This window comes from Petaurus breviceps, unplaced genomic scaffold, assembly GCF_028583685.1.
Source record: "Petaurus breviceps papuanus isolate PSGF00001 unplaced genomic scaffold, PetGlider_PUasm1.0 90591, whole genome shotgun sequence".
NCBI classification, from domain to species: domain Eukaryota; kingdom Metazoa; phylum Chordata; class Mammalia; order Diprotodontia; family Petauridae; genus Petaurus; species Petaurus breviceps.
The window spans coordinates 1,769,797-1,787,882 of NW_027187280.1; the positions used below are offsets into that span (position 1 = coordinate 1,769,797).

The following is an 18,086-nucleotide window of genomic DNA, read 5'->3' on the forward strand; positions in this document are numbered from 1 at the left end:
TTAAACTGAAGAATATGTATCTTGGTTAAATGTGAGGTTAAAAGTGAAATTACACTTGCATACTAGATATTCAAAAAATGGAAACCTCTTGGGTTTGGTGTAATACTTACCTTGTGACTTTTCAGTCTCTCTACAGGCAGACATTTCAGGCATTCTGTGAAATGCTTCAATGTTTGGTGATACAAGACCCACATTTAGAAAATCTTGATCAAATTTTGGAGGTAAAAAGGATTTTGGGGGAGTGGTAGAAAATTGTTCTTTAGTGGAAGATGAAAAATGAAAGATAAAGGATCTTATTACTTCTTCCTAGGATTGTTGGGATTTTATCTGGAGTGTTACCTCTATGAGTATACAGAAAAGCTCCATAAATATGATTTAGTGTACTAAAAGCTTGCCCTCCCCAAAACATTTCTTATTGATGCAGGTCTGAAATTTCTTGGTGACACAGGACCCATCTGAAATTCTGTTTTTAAGGATTTGTTTAATTAAAATAGAAATCCTCCTGAGTGGGTCATTTCAGAAATAAGCTATCTGCCTCTAACTAATTGTCTTCTAGTTGAGAACAGGACCCTAGTGATCCAGGACCTTTAGAAATGGCCAACAAATTAGATGATTTATTCTTCCCCTTTCCTCCACCTGGGATCTGCAGCAACAATACCCTCACCACCACCACCCCTCTCATATGTCTTAAAATTAAACCCACTCTTTAATACCTATATCAAATGCTACCCTTTCTAGAAATGAACCCTTAGGACCACAGGCAGAAATGAACACTCTTTGCTACCTATATAAAATAATCTTTATTATAGCTATTTATATCAAAGTCTTATCTTCATTATAAACTTCTAGAGGTTAGAAACCAGATTTTATTCAAATTTGCATCCCCTGAAACACTTAACATATAGGATATGGCTGAAAAAGTTATCAATAGATTGCCTGAATGAATGAAAGATGATTTTGGAGCATGAAAGAACTCCCCAAGGAGAACATACCTGATTTGGGTGGTCCTGGACAGCCAATATGCAACAGGAGGTAGATGGTTAACTGGGAGGTAGGGACACAGAAAGGAGAGGTGAAAGAATAGCCACCAAAGACAAAACTCACTTTTCATCATCAAATGAGTTCCCTTTTCATAACCCTGGCAACAAATGTATGTAGAAAAAAATCCCGTTGAAAGACAATCTTCAGTCCTATTGAAGATAGAGGGGAAAAGACCCATGCTTGCTACTTGCTTGGGGAAAGCAGGACTGTGGAGTCAGCATCCCTCAAGAAACAATCATGAAAAACACCAAGAAGATAAATGTCTTTCAAAAATCTACTCACAATGGGGCAGCTAGGTTGCGTAGTGAGTAGAGCACTGGCCCTGGAGTCAGGAGGACCTGAGTTCAAATTCAGCCTCAGCCACTTAACACACACACACACACACACACACACACACACACACACAGAGCCATGTGACCTTGGGCAAGTCACTTAACCCCAATTACCCTACAAAAAAGGCAAAAAATTAAAAAAAATCTACTCACAAAAATCTATCCAAATAGAAAATGATGAAGAGTCTGACAATAGGAAATATGATGCAGCAACTTATTATGAGCTCAAGTCCAGATATGATGCAGGGAGAGAAAGAAAGAAGGCAAAATTACCTGATAGATGACTTCAGAAAGATAAATGACACATTTGAAAAAATTGAGCCAGAATTCACCCTGGTTAAAAAAGACTCCATAAGACCCAAATAGAAGAACTTGAAGAGGTGTACTTTGGTTTTGGTGCTGCCACCCTTCAATAGAATCACAGCATCACAATTTAAGAATTGGAAAGGATGTTAGTGGCCATCTGATCCATCCTATGCCCTGAAAGGAATGCCCACAATATCTGACATGTGGTTATCTAACTTCTGCTTGAAGACCACTAATGACTTCCCATTCTACTTTTGGATAGCTCTACTTAGTAGGAAATTTTTTGTTGTTTTTTTTTTTCCCTGACCTCAAAGCTGAATTTGCTTCTTTGTAATTTCCACCCATTGCTCTTACTTCTGCCCTGAACCCAGATAAAGCAAGCTGAATCCCTCTCCCACATGACAGCTCTTCAAATACTTGAAAACATGTATCATATTTCCCCCTACCAATAACCTCAGGGTTCGATTCTCTGGGCTGGGACCTGTTTATGATTCTCAGTTTCTTCAACTGCTCCTGATAGGACATGGATTTGAGACTTTTTACCATCTTGGTTGCCCTTTGCCCTCCTTTGGAGTAAATTATTAATATACTTCTTAAACTCTGGTGTCCACACACTCTAGAGTTGGTCTGACCAAGGTTGAAGTGAGAGGGATTATCACACCCTTAGTATTAGAAACTATGCCCACTCACCCAAAATGACTCAGAGACTTCTCAAGGTAGAAGCAAAAACTTTATTACCATCTTTCTGCAGAAAGGGTGTCCCCAAATCCAACAAAAAAAGTCAGAAGGGAGGAGAGCACTACAGAAGGCAAAAGCAAGATTATGAAGCCCTACCATGGGAATTCCACACCTTTTCCACTGTCCCACCTTACCACTGGTTGGTAAGGCAAGCTCACAATCTTCTTATTAATGCCACCCAATCGGCTCAAAACCCTCTCCATTCATTACCCTAATTATTGCTAATGAGTCTCTAATTATGTTAGATAATATACATAATACATGAAGTCCACTATGCAAGCGCAGTTAACAACCCCATAATACTGAACTCCCTTCAGTCCAACCTAGATGTGTCCTTATCTTGGCCTGAGTATCCCAAGGCTGCTGTCTGCTTTCTGATTGGTCAAAGACACCTGCTGCCGCCAGCTCCTTTTATTCTACCTTGTTTCATTTTTAGTATTATCTAGGAGTTTTCTGGGGACTGAGAACCCAACTTCTTCCCAAGGCTACTTGCCTCAACTCTTCTCAAGGCTACTGTCTGGTACTTTTACCAGTAGTCTTATTTCAGCAATTCTTACAGTTCTATAGAAAGGGTTAACCCTTTGCTACCATTCCTTTCCCCAAACTAAAAACACCTCTAATTTGGTCTCAATAGTTAATCCAATCAATTGTATTAATACTCAATAGCTCTTACATTATCTTGAAATATGCAATGACCTACATATATATGGGGAAACAATACTGAACTTAGTTACAAAGTATAAAGAAGTAATAAGAATGTATATAGGATGTTCAGAATGGGGAAATTTCACTCCAAGTTATCCCTCACACAAAGAAGAATGGGAATAAAAGACTACATATAAAACTATGAATCTCTACTACATATAGCTTTTTTCTTAAAAAGTGCATTTCAAATTTAACATGTTAGTTCCAACACAGGTCTTTTTATCTCTGTCCCCTTCTGAACTTTCTTCTACTCTCTTCTGTGTATTTTTAAAATAATTCTAATTCAGTGACACTTTTCTTCCTTTTTTGGTGTCATCACTACCCTCTCCACCCTGCCCCCCACATTTCTCCTCTACCCCTCAAAATAAAAGCCCTTATAACAAATAAGTATAAAATATAGCACAACTATATGTTGAATATGTCTGAAGATAGGCACTCCCCAAGCATCAGTTTTATCCTTTGACTTTCCTTTTCTCCCTTATATCACTTAAAAAGCAACTCCTTTTTTTGTCCTTAGCAAATCTCAGTTCATTCTGAGTTTCAATATTTCTGATGTTATTTAAACAGTATCCCCTGAAACCTGCCCCTGTTTCCATCATCTGTACATTTCTCTTTTAAGTTTAACTTGGTGAGTTCCCTATTTATCCACATTCATTTCTTTAGACAATTCCTAATTTCCCTCCTCTTTGAAATTATTTCCCTTTGTGGCTTCAGAATTTCATTTTGAAAGTTTTCTATGCCTACTGGGCTAACTTCCCTTGAAGAGTTTTAATTCATGGAATCCTACCTACACTTCCTCTGAACCATTGAAATTTGCTTTCTAAAATCTAGGTTACATATAGACTGTGCCCTGTCCTTCTCTTTCTCCATTATGAACTTTAGGAGGGAGTTGTCCCTTCTCCACTATGTTCTCACCATTGATATACTAGCAGGTAGTTCATTTATATTAATGAGAATAAGGTTCAGGATAGAATTTCTCCTAGTTTGTTCCTCAACTTGTTGAAAGATGAAATTATCTTTAAGGGAATGCGGGAAGTTATTTAGCTACTTTGCTAGAGAATACTAGATCTAGTAGATGTCTTAGATGATCAAAGGCTCTTGTCACTTCTATATAGTATCTCAGTTGTAACTGCTTCTCTTTTCTTCTTTCTGATCATGTGGTCTTAGTATACTTTACAGACAAAATTGCTCCTGTTCCTCTCTCCACTGATCTGTATCCAAATGCTTGTTGCTTCCAGGTACTGGATTTCCTCACATGAATATATACCTTTTTTAATATATGGTGCTATCTCACTACTTCCCTTCTACCTCACCTACTTATTTTGAATAAGGTCTTTCCATCCAGAACCATATTTTGATAATAGGTTTCATCCTGCTAAGCCTCAGTGATATCTGTGAGATTAAATTTGCCTCTTTGCATTAGGATTTCTAGTTCTTTTTACTTGTTGACCAAGATTTTTACATTTTTGTATGAAGATTTGAGTCCATGGATTTTTCCACTGGTCTCTTTCTTGGATTTTGTTTCCTATGAATTTTTGGGTACCTCACCTTCTAATCTTTTTTTACGTGTTAAGCTGTTCTCTATGGTATCTAGTTTGGTGTATATACCTAAGGAGTTTTTATAGTCCCACATCTTTTTTTTTTTTAGTTTACAGTCACTTTGATTGGATTTGTAAGATATAGAATTAACACATCCTAACCAACATTTGTTAGATGCACTTCGTTCTTGGTTAAGACTCTTATGACCCCTATTAGCTGTGTTCCAGGTATACAACAACTGATTCTCAGATATCACCTTAGCCATCAGTTCACATCCCAAATTAATTTTTCTCTTCTGCATCACTAGTGAGTAGGCAGCATTGGGGAAAAAGCCCCACAATATCCATGCCCCTTTGATCTTCAGTTTCCTATCTAAGACTTCATGTTATTTGACCATACTTACAATGTAAACTCGTTTTAGTGTGTATCATTTGTGTTCACATGACTCACCAGAGGTGGGTAGTAGTCATTTGGTTCAATCAGGCTTGGGAAGCTATCTTTTATATCTTGGATACATACCCCAGGAAGACAACAGATCTCTATTGTTGTTATAAGGTTGTCAAATAGCTGCCTTGGTATCTCTGAGCAGGTAGTCACTAACCACCACTTTCTCTTTCTGTGTGTGACCCTTATCATTATTTGGAATGTACTTCCCCCATAGAGTAGCCAGCTCTCTCCTTTTTTTCAGAAAGAACTTCAAATTTATTTTTTCCTTTGACGTACAGGGAGATAGCTGTCAAACAGTTTAAAATCCAGCCAAGGGGGTTTGAAGTGATTGAGTACAATCTTTCAGTCAGCTACCAGGTGACACTTTGTTTGAACCATTTCTTTCAGTGATAGCTGATTCATTTCCCCTTTTATTTGACTGCTGAAAGTGACTTTTCCCCCTATGTGTATCACAATTTACATACTTGAATACTTAAAAAAACAAAATAGTAATTACTTCAATTAGCTTAGATTCTACTCATTGGAATAATTATCTCCCACAATTTCTTTACCTCCCTGTATCCATCCAATTAAAGCTGGCAATATATACATAATTACCATTTAGTATGAGTAAAGTTAAAAATGAAAGTAAAATAAACACACTCTGCTACTCGCTGCATAGGGACCAGCCTATTACCCTTATTACCCAGTGTAAGATATGATCTACTCCCCTTATTCCCACTCCCTGACCCCATTCTTCTGTGTATGTACCTCAGTTCATGGAATATTGGGAAGGAGGAGGACATGGGTACTATCCGTCAAGGACATAGGAAAGTAGAGAAGCAAAGCCTCTCAAAAATCGTGCCAAGCCTAGCCAAATGCTAGGAAGAACACAGCATAGCCATTTTCATTACTCAAGCAAGTTCTGGACAACAGATGATTGTGATGGCATGCATCTTCTCTTCCTAAGGCCACCTTGTTATCATCTCAGATCCACCAAGAGGTCTCAAATAGGGTAAATTATGGCTATCCTCATTTTTTTTTTTTGCTTTATTGGAGGGGAGAAGGCAGGGCAATTATGGGTAAGTGACTTCCCCAAGATCACATAGCTAGTAAGTGTCAAGTGTCTGAGGTCGGATTTGAACTCAGGTCCTCCTGACTCCATGGCTGGTGCTCTGTTCATTGCACCACCTAGCCGCCCCAGCGTATCCTCTGTAGTAGGTGATATGGGAGAGATTACTCCCAAACAGACCACTATCACCTCCCCATACAGGGAATTTCTAGAATCTACCTCACCTAGTACCTTGCCCTCTCTGAAATTTCCTGGGTCTTTGAGAAATCCAGAGAGGGTGAGACAATGAAACAAAATTCCTTTAGATTAAGTTTAAAATCTTGCTCCTCCTCCCCTCATAAAAAAACAAAAAACAAAAAAACCGTCAAACAGGCTGGAATTAAAAGTTGCTAAAACAAGTTCAGGAAGAAGTAATGAAGAAAATTATCAATATGGGGAATGTAATAAAAAAATCCAAATAAATCAAAAGAATGAATCCACAACAGACTACTTCAGTGGAAAATAAGAGGTATTGCCACTGCAGATTAATTAGAGAAAATAACAGGAACAGAAATCACTGAATTATCCCAAGAATTGGAAAACATGTAGAATTAAGTGATGGACCTGAAAGATAGGTTAACATTCATGAATCTCAGGGTAATATGTGGTCCATTAACCAAAATGGACTCCATTCAAATACAACTTTAAAAGTGATTAATGATTAATAACATCTGTAGCTCCTGCTTTCACCCAGCTATTCCTCTGGGCACCTCAGTGTCTGACTTGTTTTAACTCACCTCTAGGGAGAATCCCTGAAAGCAAAATGTTTCTAATCTGCATTTAAACATAGAATAGTTAAAACAGTAAAGGGCAGAGAAGGAACTGGTTACCAGTCCATTAAACAATTCTTGTTGCCTTTATTTAAAAAAAAGGGAATAAGAAATAGTCATAGTCCAACTTCAGGGTGAGGGCTGTTTATTAATACCCTTTCCCTAGAATGTTGTGGTCTTAGTCTCTGCTAAAGCTTTACAGCAACAATATATGAAGCATTAGGGGAAGTCCTCAGTGAAGGGCTTATTCTGTGTTGAGTGTTTTCTTGCTCCCCCTGGAATCTGATCACTTCCCTCACTGCTGCTAGCACCACAACTTCCATAGATCCATCTCTCTCAGTACCCAGATTCACAGCTTTGTGGCCCCTACCCAGTCCTGACCAATCATGGCAACTTTTGTAGAGTCCTTACTTGTCCATCTTAAGACTTGCCTCTTTGAAAAGCCTCTAGAAGAGAATGACTTTTATTTTCATCTTTGTATCCCCAATCTTTAGGATGGCATCTGGCCCAAGTGAGTAATTAATAAATGCTTGTTGAGGTGAATTGAGTTGCCCCGGAAGGTTTTTCATTCCCATAATAAGCTCAGCATTGCCTGCTCTTTTGCAATGATTTGCTGCTACTCTTCTATGCCCCCACCTCTATACCTACTGTGTACTCTCTGGATCAGGTGTTGGAGTTCGTTGAAAAACATTTTTTGGATGCTTTTTGGTTTATACACCACCATCACTTTCCAATAACAGAATCCCATTTCTCTCAACAGATTCCTTTCTTATACCAAAGAACAATTGTTAAACAAAATAAGCCAATGTAGCAATTATATTTACAACAGTCTATACCTATATCGTTTGTACTACTTTATCTAAGAAGAGATATGTATTCCATCATTAGTTCTCTGAAATGAAGAATGAACATTGTTTTCCATCTGTTATAGTTCTTTTAGAATGAAATAATCTGGGCCAGCATACTTTGGGGCTACATTTAAAAAAACTTTTAATTATGTCAACAGCACTGTTTATGGGCACGTAAGAGATTAGCTAAACTGAGCAAAACCCAACTTGCTCTTCTAAATCAAAGGTCCCCGGTTCTTACTCCTGGCCATTTTTTAGAGAAATGCCATTTCATCTACCTATTCTCTACCTCAGATGTAGTGTTCCCCATATTCCTCCCCTTCAGTAAGCTGGAAGAAAATGCTTATTGCCTTTTCCATGTGCCTTGTGACTTCTGCCATTCCCTCTGGTGACTAAGCCTCATGAAAGTAATAGAAACACCATAGAGCAAGGAAGGGGAGGGGCAGAACCAGCTTTTCTCTTAATGGCATTTTCTTAGTTTTACAAAATCTAAAATTTTGGAAGTCAGACTGGTTTTTCTCACTGTTGAGTTTACAGGATTACACTCTAGCCTCTTCATTCTCATCATTACTGAGTCATCTTGTGAAATTCATAGGATTTTCTTTTTTTCCCCATTTTAAAAAACATTTTTAAAGTTTTGAGTTCCAATTTCTATCCCTCCTTCCCCCCCCTCCCCTCCCCTCTCCCTGAGATGGTAACCAATCAGATACAGGTTTTACATGTGCAATTATTGTAGTATTTTCTTACTCATGAATTGCTTCATTTTGGCTTCCTTGTAATATTCTTTCACATGGAAGCTCTAGAACTTCATGACCCCATTTCTAGGTGATTTAAATTTCTCATTCCTTTATGTTGCATCCTAAAGAATATATTGATTTACATCCTGTCTTGTGTTTTCAGTACTTCTGAGCAATTTTCTTATATGGTTTTCTAGAATATGGTATTTAAACTTTGTATTTTTTTTTCTGGAATTCCAGTCATTCTCAGATAGTCTTGCTGAGCTCTGTTCTTTAGTGCTTGTTTTAGCTTGTGGTAAGATGACTGTCTCTTCTAGTTTTACCTTTTACAAAAATATTCTTCTGTTGTTTATTCTTTTGATACTGAATTGTTTTTCTTCCTATGTCATTCTACTCATAGTCTACTGCTTTGTTGAAACTTTCCATTGTCTTTTCTATATCAGTAGTTCTCACATCAGTCTTCTCAATTCTTCTTTCATCAATTTTATTTCCAGTTTTACAGATGTAACTTCTTTTATGTATCTTTTTTGCTATTTAAACCACCGTATCTATTGTTGGGCTTTGCCACCTTCTGGCATTACTGAGTCCAGAGCTGTAATCTCACCCTTTAATTCCAGAGATTATACCTAGATTTCTTTTGCCCCATAATATTTGTTTTGTAATGACCAGTGTAACGGACATGTAGAGATAAAAGAATCCAAGCCCAGTCAATTAATGAGCATCAGTTTATTAAGCTGGCCAGCGACAGTCTCCCAAGGAACCTTAGGAGAGCTGCCCTGATCATGGGGAAAGGGGAAATATTTAAAGTCAAAAACCACAAAAAATAGGTGTGGGAAACAAGGTTAGTCTTGTGGGAAGTAAAGTTAGTCTAACAATGGTAGATAAGCACATCCATTGTAGCCAGGCCTTGGTCTGGACAGTTGTATACTCCTTGCCCTGATTTATTGTGGGACCCAGATGTCCAGGATCATTCTGACTTCTTATCAGGAAGTATGGCCAGGTCTGTTTCTCACCGAGAGGGGCTCCTGGTTAAGCATGTACGAGTTCAGGAGGAATTCAATAATTTTCCAAACTTGTTACATACAGGGGCTTAGTATATATGGTCATGGGCATTTCAGTTTGTTATATTAGAGGTTTTTTGTTTATTCATTTCTTTAGTAATTCTGTTACTTTTATTGTGAAGTTTTTCTTTTAAGGGTTTCTTTCCATCCCATCTTTTTTCACTGTTCTTTTATTTTATTTGGTGTCTTTGCCCCTGTTTTAAGGTGATAGAGAGAAGCTGCTTAGTTATAAACACTCGGCCATCTAGATGGAGCTTTCTTTGGAATGGTTTTGTTAAGTTTAGGTTAACAGAAAGGATAAGAGTAAGAAAGTGTATATTCACTTCCAACAGAGTAATTGAAGGGGAAAAAAAAACCCTAACAGTTGTAAAAATTGTAAATTGTAAATGGACTGAACTCTCTAATTTAAAAAGCTAGGAGAAAAAGGAATAATAGATTAAGTCCCAAATATGGAGAGGAAAAACTTTTTTTCACTGAAATAATGGGAAGGGATTATGAGAGACACAGTGAGTTTGATTATTCACAAATAAAAAGACTTCACACAACAAAAAGAAATATCTCTAACATTAAAAGAATGAACTAGAGAAATATTTACAGTCAAAATATTTGTTAAAGTTCTGACCACCAGAATCCATAAGAAATCATTACCTATCTTTAAAATTGGCAATGTATATACTCCACAATGGAGCAATGGTCAATGGAATTTCAGGGACAATTTTCAAAGGAGAAAATATATACTGTGCATAACCACAGGGAGAAATGCTCAAATTCCCTAATAATCAGGGAAATTCAAATCAAGGAAGCTTTATACTCAACTAGAATGGGAAAAAATAGCAAACAATTATGAAACTTAATATTTATATTTCTATACAGAAGCAGATGTCTGATTACATTGCTGACATGAAGAGAGGATAGTGCAGTCTCACAATATATAATAATGATCACAAAACAGATCATACTTTTAACTCTTAAATATTTAACTTAAATATTAGCTTAAATATTAAAAAATGAAAAGAGAACCTATAGAGAGAATAAAAGAGATAGCATCTAGGGCTTGACCATAGCCTGGGGACAGTTTTAGTGATGCTCTACAGCTGCAGTCTATTGGGGCCCAGAATCTGGGGGGAAGATCAAAGATGCTCTTCCTCCCAAAATGAGCTTTTGTACAGACAGCATGATATAGTGGAAAGAGCCATGGACACGAAATCCAAAGACCTGTGTTTGTGGCTTAGCCACGTACTAGCTCTGTGACATTAGACAACTTACTCAATGATTAGCCTTAAGTTCCTCATCGCTCAGTGTGGCTAATGTAACTATATCATCTACCTCACAAGGAGTGTCAGAGGACTCAGAGGTGATATATATGGAAATGCTTTTTAAGCTTTAAGGCGTGATGATATAAGGTAGAACTGGAGTATTCAAACCAAGTAAAGAAGGACATAAGGGAGAATATGATAGCTGTCTTCAAGCATTTGAAGGGCCAGAACATGAAAGAGATTAGATTTGTTTTGTTTGTCCCCAAAGCACAGAACAAGGAACAATAAGGGAGAAGGAACAAAAACAGCAAAATTATGTTTGATGTAAGGAAAAACTTCCTAATAATAGAGCTCTCCAGGACTGGAATGGCCTGCCCTGGAGATAGCAGGTTATCCATTACTTGAGGATTCAAATAAAAGTAGGATACTCCTTGTTAGGCATCTTGTAGTTGGGCTTCATCTGCAGGTATGGATTGGACTAGATGGCTGCCAAGGTCCCTTTCAGATCTCAAATTCTGTGATTCCATAGTATGATTTTCCATCACTCAGGGTTGTACAGTACCGTGTTTCCCCGATAATAAGACACTGTCTTATTAATTTTTTTGGACAGAAAAACACCAGAGGGCTTATTTTCAGGGGAGGGCTTATTTTAATGAACATTGACAGCAATTTTAATAAACAGGTAAATGTGAACAAAAAAATGTACCTTTATTCAATAAGCAAATCACTGGGGAAGAACAGGATGACGCGCTCACTGCTGCAGCTCTGATTGGATGCAGATCGGAGCGCGGCGTGCATTTCACAGGGGGGGGACGGTGCATACAGAGGGTACTGTAATGTAGCGTGTAGCGCAGGGGATCACCTTCACTACAGTAGCAATCTCAATAGGGCTTATTTTCGGGGGAGGGCTTATTTTAGAGGAATCTTACACAGTAAGGGGAGGGCTTATTTTTGGGATAGGTCTTATTATCAGGGAAACACGGTAGTTGTGACAAGTGTGGACTTAGCCCCAGGTAAAGATGCCTTAGGTACTAGGGATTTGTTATTTAAATGGTATGGAGTTGTACATGGAATAATGAAAGGACACCAAGGGATACAATATGTATAAGCAAGAACCTCGAAGTGTAGTCCTATACCATTAGTTGCTAGACATTTGGAGACTACATCTCAAGGAAAAGAGAAAATTTTAGATAATTCAGGCTGTATACCAACTTTCATTTCTCTCTCAAGATAATTAGGGCAAAAGTGCATTTAAAGTGCTAATTTTGAAGTTTTGATGAAATGGAAAATGAGACAATTATTAGTAGGGGGGAAGAGTTAAAGGAAGAAGTTTTGGCCCTGTGGCCTAGGCACCAAAGATCATATGAATACTTGAATTCCCAACAATATGGGAAGTTCATGAGAGATGATCTCACCCCAGAAAAAGCAGTAATGCTAACCCATGCTAATGAAGCATTTAATGCTTTAAGAAAGAAATTTCACATCTCTTATCTCACAATGACCCTTTGAAGTAGGTGAAGAAATTATTTTTATCCCTATTTTATATGTAATTTAATTGAGGCACTCAAATATTTAGTGATTTGCCCAAAGTGATCCTGCTAGTTAGCTGCAGAGTTCAGGCTTTCTGGCCTGTGCTTTTTGTACTCTATCTCCCATTACAACTCTATTGCATAACTTCTCTATTCAAAAAATAATATGACAGTAATAGAAGAGCATGGGTTGGGGAGGGGGTCCTGCCTTCTGATTCTCATGTGCATTGAGTAAAGGTAATTTGGGGAATCCCATTTCATTCGATTAATACATTTTCTCTCCCGTTTTCCTCCAGCACATGGAGCCATGGTTACAGTCAGCAAAAGACCATGAACGAGAGAGAGCTACAACCTGTATGTCTCAAATTCTGGGATGCTTATCTAGACATCTCAACTTGCAAGTAAGCAGCCCTTGCATTAGGAAGAGTCAGAAACCATCCTGCCTTTGAGAAAATTTAATAGGATTATGCTAGCTTCTTTATTTTTCTCTCCAAGAAGATAAACAAGCTATACTGTATCCTTATTTGTCCACTGAAATGATACACAAATCGTACCACTTCCTTTTCCCCTCTATTCCAAGGCATGAAAAGAAGTGACCCTTTGGACTCAAGTGACTAGACTATTTCTTCTGGCTCCAATAATTGAGCCCTCTTCCTGTATCTATATTTGACTGCTCTGCATAGAGCTGCCTACTCTATCTTGGCTGCAAATCTTTCTTGGGTGATAATCCCTTTCCATTCAATGGAACCTTCAGAGTTTCTTATCAAGGGAGTGTTTTGGCAACAGATAGAAGAAGCACAACTCAGTACCTTAGCCTCAAAGGAACTAGAATAAAATGTAGATTAAATGTGAAGCTTTAGATTCTTTCATTTTGATCCCCAAAGAGTTATGTTTCCCATTTTCCTATGACAGCCCCCAAAAGGGCCCTGGATATGAGCCCCAGTGAGGTATTGCCTTTCTGAGTGCTGGGAAGCAATGACATGGGAATGGCCTAGAGGGGTCACAGCCCCTGAAGCACACCTGACAGATAGCATGGTGAAATGGAAAGAGTCCTGACTTAAGCATTTGAGACAATACATTCAAATCCCAGATCTGCTGCTTACTAGCTGTGTGAACCTGTGTAAGCTGCTCAACTACTCTGGATCTCAGTTTCCTCATCTGGAAAATGGGGAGATTGGACTCGATGATCTCTAAGGTCCTTTCTAGCTCTAAATTCTATGGAAAATTCCTATGACCAAAGTCCTGACATTCTAGGAAAGCAAGCAGTCAAACCCAGGCAATTTAGCTTAGTAGCAGGCTAGTAATATAAACCTTGACCAGCAAGCAAGGCCAACGTGCTTAGCTAGAATTATGTTCAAGGAGAGAAATGCTCAGCTTAGGTCAGGAGTTCCTTGTTTTCATACTGCCTACTGGGTGTGGGTGATTCTGGGCCCAAAGTTTTTCATTATAGTCAAACAGAGGTCAGAAGGCTATTAACAAAAACTGCCTTTCATTAGGATGGAATCATGTCAACTCTAATGTAAAGCATGAAGTACAATACCAGGGAGAGTCAAGTCCAAAAAGAGAGCCTATGGTGCTAACTCATTTATTTCTCTTTTCCTTCCTCATTAGCCTCCTCTGCAGTTTCAAAAACTAGGAAACCTGGTGGCTCTGATGGCCCTGCTTTGTGGGGACCCAGTGGAGGAGGTGGCCAAAGAAGCTGCAGAGGGCACCCACTACCTGCTCCACATCACCCTGAGGCTGAAGCGTAAGAAAACACCAAAACCTAGCAGGACCTCCATGGTTTCTTCTCTCTAGGCAATAGCATGCTACTTCTCCTCACCCTCATTCTTTCCATTTGTAGAAAGCTTAAAAAAAAACAACTAGAAAAAAAAACTAGACAAACAGGCAAGTCAAACAGTCCTTGAGTAGAATCTGAGCAATGCAGTCATAGGGTGAGAAAGTCTAAGCCACCAGAGTCTACATACCAACTAGCAAGATGGTCTTGCTAGTTGGGTCAAATGGGTCAAACCTATCTATATGATAATATGTTCCAGTGGAAAGGATGCTGGATTCAGTGTCAGGAAACCTGTATTTGAATCCCAGCTTTGACACTAGGCACTCTGTGACCCTAGGCAAAAATCACCTTGCCTCTCTTGAGCCTCAGTTTCTTCATCTGTAAAATGGGAATAATAATATTTTCCTTACCTGCTTCTCAGAGTTGTTATAAGGAAAGTGTTTTATATACCTTAGAAGACTCTAGAAATATGAGTTGTTATTCACTGCAATGGGTATTTTTTAATCACCTACTGTGTGTATAAGCTCTTTTTGAGTAGATTATTTCATTCTTTATATTTGGGTACAGTAGAATCCAGCACATTGTAAGGAACCTAGTAGAGGCTTAATAAAAGCTAATTGTCATTGTCAAACGGTTGTCAGGGTCTGTTCTGGACACGGGATAAAAAGACAAATATCAACAGTCCCTATCCTGAAGGAGCTTGTTTGTTTTAGGAGAGGAAGACCCACACATACACAGAAAAGTAAACAGAGACTCTATACAAAAGAAATTCAAAGTCCTTTGTGGGCAGGGAGAAGCACTGGTGCCTGGGGAGGGGTGGGAGGTGGGAATTCAGAAAGGATCAGTGTAGGAGGCAGCATTTAAACTGTGCCTTGAACGAAGTGAGTGCACCCAAGAGGCCTGAGGGTGAGCATACCGCTCCTGGGGGAGAGTCTGTACCAAAGAAGAGATGAAGTAGAATGGTTGGGACCTGAAAATAAGCAAGTGTATCTATTTGGTTGAGAACGAGAGTACTTGAGAGGGAGTAAAATGTGAAATCAGTGTAATCATACAGCTTGGAATCAGAATGTAGAGGGTTTTAAAATGCCAAACAGAGTAGCTTGTATTTTATGCCAGAGGCAGTAGAAAAACCCCTGGAATGTATATGATCTCAGCCATGCAACAGCAGCCTCTGCATCCTGGGGCTCTCTGCTGATCAGCAGGGAACTGACTCAGATGATTGTGTTGGCCAGATTTGGGATTGAAACAAGTAGAAGAGGTGCTATCCAGTCTTTCCTATTTAAAGCCGTTCTCCAGCCTGGAATCTCTCCTTTTCCATATATTGTCATCTTATGCCTCTCTTGCTCCAAACTCCCCAAATCAACCTCCTTTTGCCCCATGTACACACATTCTTATATCTTTCCTATTGATATTTTTCTCTTTAGGCCTTCCTACTAAGATTGTTTGTCTCCTAGTCTACCGGAAACGATCAGTAACCTAATTATCTGGAAACAGTTGCCAATCTGTGGCTGTGTAAGGGAAACTGGCAGACAATTGCGTGTATTTTGAGGAGAAAATAAAAATCATAGTTTTAAAGACACTGCAAATTGGGCAGGGAGATAGTAATCTTCAGTTGTGGATCAGATGGAGATTTTTCAGTCACTGGACACTAATTTATAAAATCTTGAGAAAAGAAGCAAAGAAAAATGTGCAATGTATTCCATGTATTTTTCAGGTATCACTGATAAAAGGAATCGCCAGAGTTTAAAAGAAGCAATGAAAAAATGTAAAGAATTCCTAGAAATCTGCAGTATCAAACAGTTCTATAACAACCCCTTCAAAATTGTGCAGGTAATTGACATGATTCTGGAAGGCAGGTGCTTGGTCTTTCTCAACACTATTCATCTGGCCTAGTCTGCTTGGTTAAGTTAGAACATGGTGTGAAGAAGGCCAAGATCCCAGATCTGGATAACTGCATAGAAATGAACCATGCAGTTCTTCTTTCACAGACTGCACCCCTAACCCAAGGCAATTGTGTCATTTGTATTGGCAAAAGCATGGCTGGTCACTAAGAGAATGGATAAAAGAATGTGGAAAACAGTATAATCACAGAATCATAAAATCACTGAGTCTCAAAGCTGACAGAGACTTCACGGGCCATCTAGGCCAACTTGTACCTAGGTAAAATCCCTCCTAAGCACTTCTAAATATCCAGTCTCTGCTACTGGGGAAAATATTTCCTAAGAATAGATCGTACTGAAATTAGCTCAGAAGTAGATCATGTTTCCTTATGAAGGTCAGTAGTTTATCTTTGTACAATGCTATATATTAGTGAATAAATACTATGTAATTATGATATTAATTCTAGCCAATAGAGTACAGATTAGTTCTTCTCCTAAAAAAAATGTATGTTTTGTTGAAAGTCTTGGAAGTGCTTACCTGAAAGATAAGAACAAAGAGTTAACAGATGAATCCAAAGCAGAGATTCTTAACCTAGGACCCATGGACCTTGAAGGGATACTTGGATACATTTTAGAGGATCTGAGAATTTGAATAAGGAAATCCTTATTTTCACTACCCTCTAGCTGAAATTTAGCATTTACTCTAATTGTTTGAAAACATTATTCTGAAAAGGGTCCATAGATTTCACCAAAAAAACAAAGGGGTCTATAACGCAAAAAATGGTTAAGAACCCCTGGTCTAAAGAAAGAATTGTTTAAATAGTACAGAAGCTTTTCTCTCCCCACCTCCCCTACTTTGCATGTAAATATTCTCATCTTTCTCAAGGCCAAGGATTCAAAGTTTTTGGATTGACTTGATATGACTTGATTTGAATGATTTGAGGCACAGGGGTGGTACAGAAGGGTTTGAATATAGTACTTGGTCTAAATCTCAGCCTTCTTTTCTTCAAGTCATAGCTAGGTACTCAGAGTCACAAGATCTAAGTTTGAGTCTCAGGTCATTTCATCTCTGTTCCTTAGTTTTCTCATCTTTAAAATGGGGATAATAAAGCTTATACACCTATTCCAGGGTCCTGGTGAGGGGAAACAGTTTGTAAAACTTCTGTAACAATGTAGGAATCAAGTTATTTCTTCATTTATAGTATACTTTAATGTTTTTCAAGATGCTTTAAATGTATTATTTCATTAGATCCTTACAGTAAACCTGTGAGGTAGGTTAAAGAGGACCCTTAAAGGTCCATGGATCCTAAATTAAGAATCTCTGCTTTAGACCCACCTGTTAACTCCTTATTGTTATCTATTAGTGCTTACATTCCTGAGACCTTTAACATTTTTTTTTGCAGGTCCAAAGTTCAGAGACAGTAAGTGATTTGTCCAAGTTTGCATAGCTAGTTAATGGCAGACAGATGGAGCTAGGGGCCCAGGGTACTAGCTTTTGGTTTGGGGCTCTTTTTTACCAGACCCTACTTCTGAGATTTCATTTCTCTTAATGTGTTTCAGGTCTTCGAAGTTTTTCTCAGTCCAAATGAACTTGTTCAGTTTATAGTGACCACCTTGGATGGACTAAAAAATCTGAAACATCCTTGTACCCAACAATCAGCAGGAGAGTTGCTGGTGACATTGGTAAAAAGTGCTGAAACAAGATTTGAGAAGGTGAGAGATTCGTGGGAACTAAGTTCCCCTGCATCAGAAACAAGTGTGAGGAACCTGTCACTTAGTTGCCTAGGTCAGTTTTAAAGCTTATGGTCCCATTTGAAGCTAGGTTATTAAGCTTTCTTTATCTTAGAGGGTAGAGTGCAACTGCTGAAGGGACCCTGTCCCAGAGCTTTACTCAGGCTTTACCAGTGTCCAAGCTTTCTTCATTTCATTTAGTAAGTAGGCATTTGGTTTTTTTTCTCTTAGTAGGCATTTGTTGATCTGAGTGTTTACTATGTGCATAGTGAGAGAATTACAGAAGAGATTTAAGACAA

At 38.4% G+C, this 18,086-nt stretch overlaps 2 protein-coding genes across 3 annotated transcripts in view; one reads left to right on the top strand and one right to left on the bottom strand.

Moving 5' to 3' along the window:
- The window catches only part of RPN2 (ribophorin II), a 99,221-nt gene extending 83,668 nt beyond the window's left edge, over window positions 1–15,553 (bottom strand). For both annotated transcript variants that reach the window (XM_069063546.1, XM_069063544.1), the window contains exon 1: window positions 15,550–15,553. The gene's annotated coding sequence lies outside the window, so the exon portion shown is untranslated. The remainder of the gene's footprint in view (window positions 1–15,549) is intronic.
- MROH8 (maestro heat like repeat family member 8) overlaps window positions 1–18,086 on the top strand; it is a 62,517-nt gene that overhangs the window by 24,613 nt on the left and 19,818 nt on the right. The window contains exons 7-11 of the mRNA XM_069063592.1: window positions 126–221; window positions 12,696–12,800; window positions 14,011–14,146; window positions 15,891–16,006; window positions 17,617–17,769. Coding sequence (XP_068919693.1) covers window positions 126–221; window positions 12,696–12,800; window positions 14,011–14,146; window positions 15,891–16,006; window positions 17,617–17,769 — 606 coding nt within the window. The remainder of the gene's footprint in view (window positions 1–125; window positions 222–12,695; window positions 12,801–14,010; window positions 14,147–15,890; window positions 16,007–17,616; window positions 17,770–18,086) is intronic.